We start from the raw sequence: 2,500 nt of genomic DNA on the forward strand, positions 1-2,500 counted from the left end.
GAGAATGTGTGCAAGAGTGAAAGGCTGGACTGGGGTTTCTGAAGCTTGTTGAAGAAGAGTTGTTACTCATAGTCATGCCACAGAGGCACCGCGGTGATTAAAGAATTAAGTCATCTTAGACTGAATTACAATTGAATTACAGCGGATGACACTGAAGGAGGCTCAGTTACCGCAAACTGAATTAAAGGCAATCTCACAGCTTTGAAAGACAGATGTGTACGAGAATGAATCTTAAACACAGAGACTAAGAAGGCGAAAAAGATATACGTACAAAGAGTGAAATAAAATGATGGACAGATGAGAGAGGAAGAAAGGGGAAGGAGAGAAAGGGGGGGCATGTTTGTCCCCTGTCCTCATCCACAGCTAGTTTAAAGCTACTGCCCCCTGGTGAGCAGGATGAGTGATGTGTTGTCTTCTTTCGTCTCTGCATACCCTAAATCATCCCTCATTCCAAACATAAAAAAAGAAAAGACTTAGTGGCCCTCCGGCGCGGCCCTGGTAAACACGGGGGCTACGGGGACCCACAAATCACTCATCCCCAAAAAGTGTGTCACGTCCGCAGGGGAAGGGGGCTCCTCCAGAGTGGGCACCCCAGCCCTCTCGTCAGGCCGACCCCAGTGGCATTGCGCTGAGGCTGGGGGTGTAATGACACAAACATCCCTTCCTCCCACCGGCCTTGGGATCCGGGCCGTCAATCAGCCCCAAACCAGAGCACAGCCGCCACACACTGACCCAGTTTACTTACACACACCCCACCCTCAGACAAGCATGAGTCAGAGAATATTCTGTGTTTGTCTATACAACTGTGTATGAGTGAGTGAGTGTGTGTGTGTTTGTGTGTGTGTGTGTGTGTGCGTTTACAGTGTCCATGCATGTCTGTGTGTACAGTACATATGTGTGTATGTAAGTACAGAATGTGTGTGTGTATGTGTGTATCTGTATGTAGAGTGTGTATATATGTTTCTCATGTCTATGTAGTGTTGTACTTCAGGAGATGGGGATTGGTCACGCCGTGCGAAAGTGTGTGAACGAGTGTGTGCCTGCATGCGCATGTGTGTGTGTGTGTGTGTGTGTGTGTGTGTGTGTGTGTGTGTGTGTGTGTGTGTGTGTGTGTGTGTGTGTGTGTGTGTGTGCGTGTGCGTGTGCATGTATATATATATATATATAACTGTAATTGTCCTGCATGACTGAAAGGAGGGAAGTAGAGCTTACCTTGATGGTCCACATTCCTGGTTGTGGATCTTTGACATTGAGGACCTTTGCAGAGTTGCGAATGTGCAGGAGTTCTGTCAGACCATCACTGGGTCCTATGAGCTTACCTATAGAGACAGGCACATCCAATATGTGATATAGACTAAAAGAAAGTTACTGCTAGGGATATTTGGCAATGGATTCATCAAACAATTTTGACTTCTTTATTAGCTGATTTGCTGATTTACACGACTTTGATTGCAGTCAGAGTGTATGTTGTCTTGGCATTAAACATCGCATCTGTACCAGGTGGTGTGCATACATACACATCAGTCACAACTAACGTAGGTAATGTGGTCAGATGCATGATGTTCTGGAAATATACGTGTGTGACCATGTGTGCGAGTGCATGTGTAAGAGCCTGTGTGTTTGTGTGTGTGTTTTCATTTGCCTGTGTGCGTCTGGCACTGGTCCTACCCTGAGGGTTGCGTATCTCTATGTTGGGCGCGGGGCCACTGAGGGCCACCGTGACCTCCTTGAGGCTGGGGTCAAAGGGCAGAGGCCATGTGTTGGACTCGGAGTCTTTGTGGTCCGTGGAGAGAAGGTGAACCTTAGAGGACTGCACCGCTTCCTCCACCCACTTCAGAACCTACAGAGCAGAAAAAAGCAGAGGATGCAGCATAGTCAGAACAGATAGAGAGGCAGATGGGACAATGGATGGATAGAGGGATGGATGGATGGATGGATGGATGGATGGATGGATGGATGGATGGATGGATAGATGGATTGATGGATGGATAGATGGATTGATGGATGGAGGGATGGATAGATGGATGGATGGATTGATGGATGGAGGGATGGATGGATGGATGGATGGACAGATTGATTCTGAATGAATGCATACAGATGGGGGCGCAGAAGGTGGGTCATATGGACATATACAGTTGAGAGGAATGGAGGAATTGATATAAATAAAAATGAGTGAAGACATGTATAAAGGCAAGGGTGGTTGTTTTGACAGATCACCAGGCAAATTTATATGGTAGACAGTTATGGCGTGAGAGGGTATGAGTGTGGTATGAGGGTGGTATGAGAGGGTCTAAGTTCATTCAATTGGCACTATAACTCTGATTCAGAACTCTGACTTCTTTATGACTCAACACGGTTGTTTTGACCATGAACATGATCTTCAACTTTGACCCCTCATGCTGGGAGCATCTCTGTGATTCATAACAAGGGACGTGTGGCATAATGACTATCAGACCCCCGTCTACTGCTGCACTTCTCCAATTACTACACCCAAGCAGGA

The 2,500-nt window shown here is 46.8% G+C and overlaps 1 protein-coding gene across 1 annotated transcript in view; it reads right to left on the minus strand.

Moving 5' to 3' along the window:
- Window positions 1–2,500, minus strand: part of hmcn1 (hemicentin 1) — a 99,546-nt gene that overhangs the window by 68,158 nt on the left and 28,888 nt on the right. Inside the window, 2 exon segments of the mRNA XM_031575347.1 lie at window positions 1,213–1,319; window positions 1,669–1,840. Of these exon segments, the coding sequence (XP_031431207.1) occupies window positions 1,213–1,319; window positions 1,669–1,840 (279 nt within the window).

Source organism: Clupea harengus, chromosome 10, assembly GCF_900700415.2.
Source record: "Clupea harengus chromosome 10, Ch_v2.0.2, whole genome shotgun sequence".
NCBI classification, from domain to species: Eukaryota; Metazoa; Chordata; class Actinopteri; order Clupeiformes; family Clupeidae; genus Clupea; species Clupea harengus.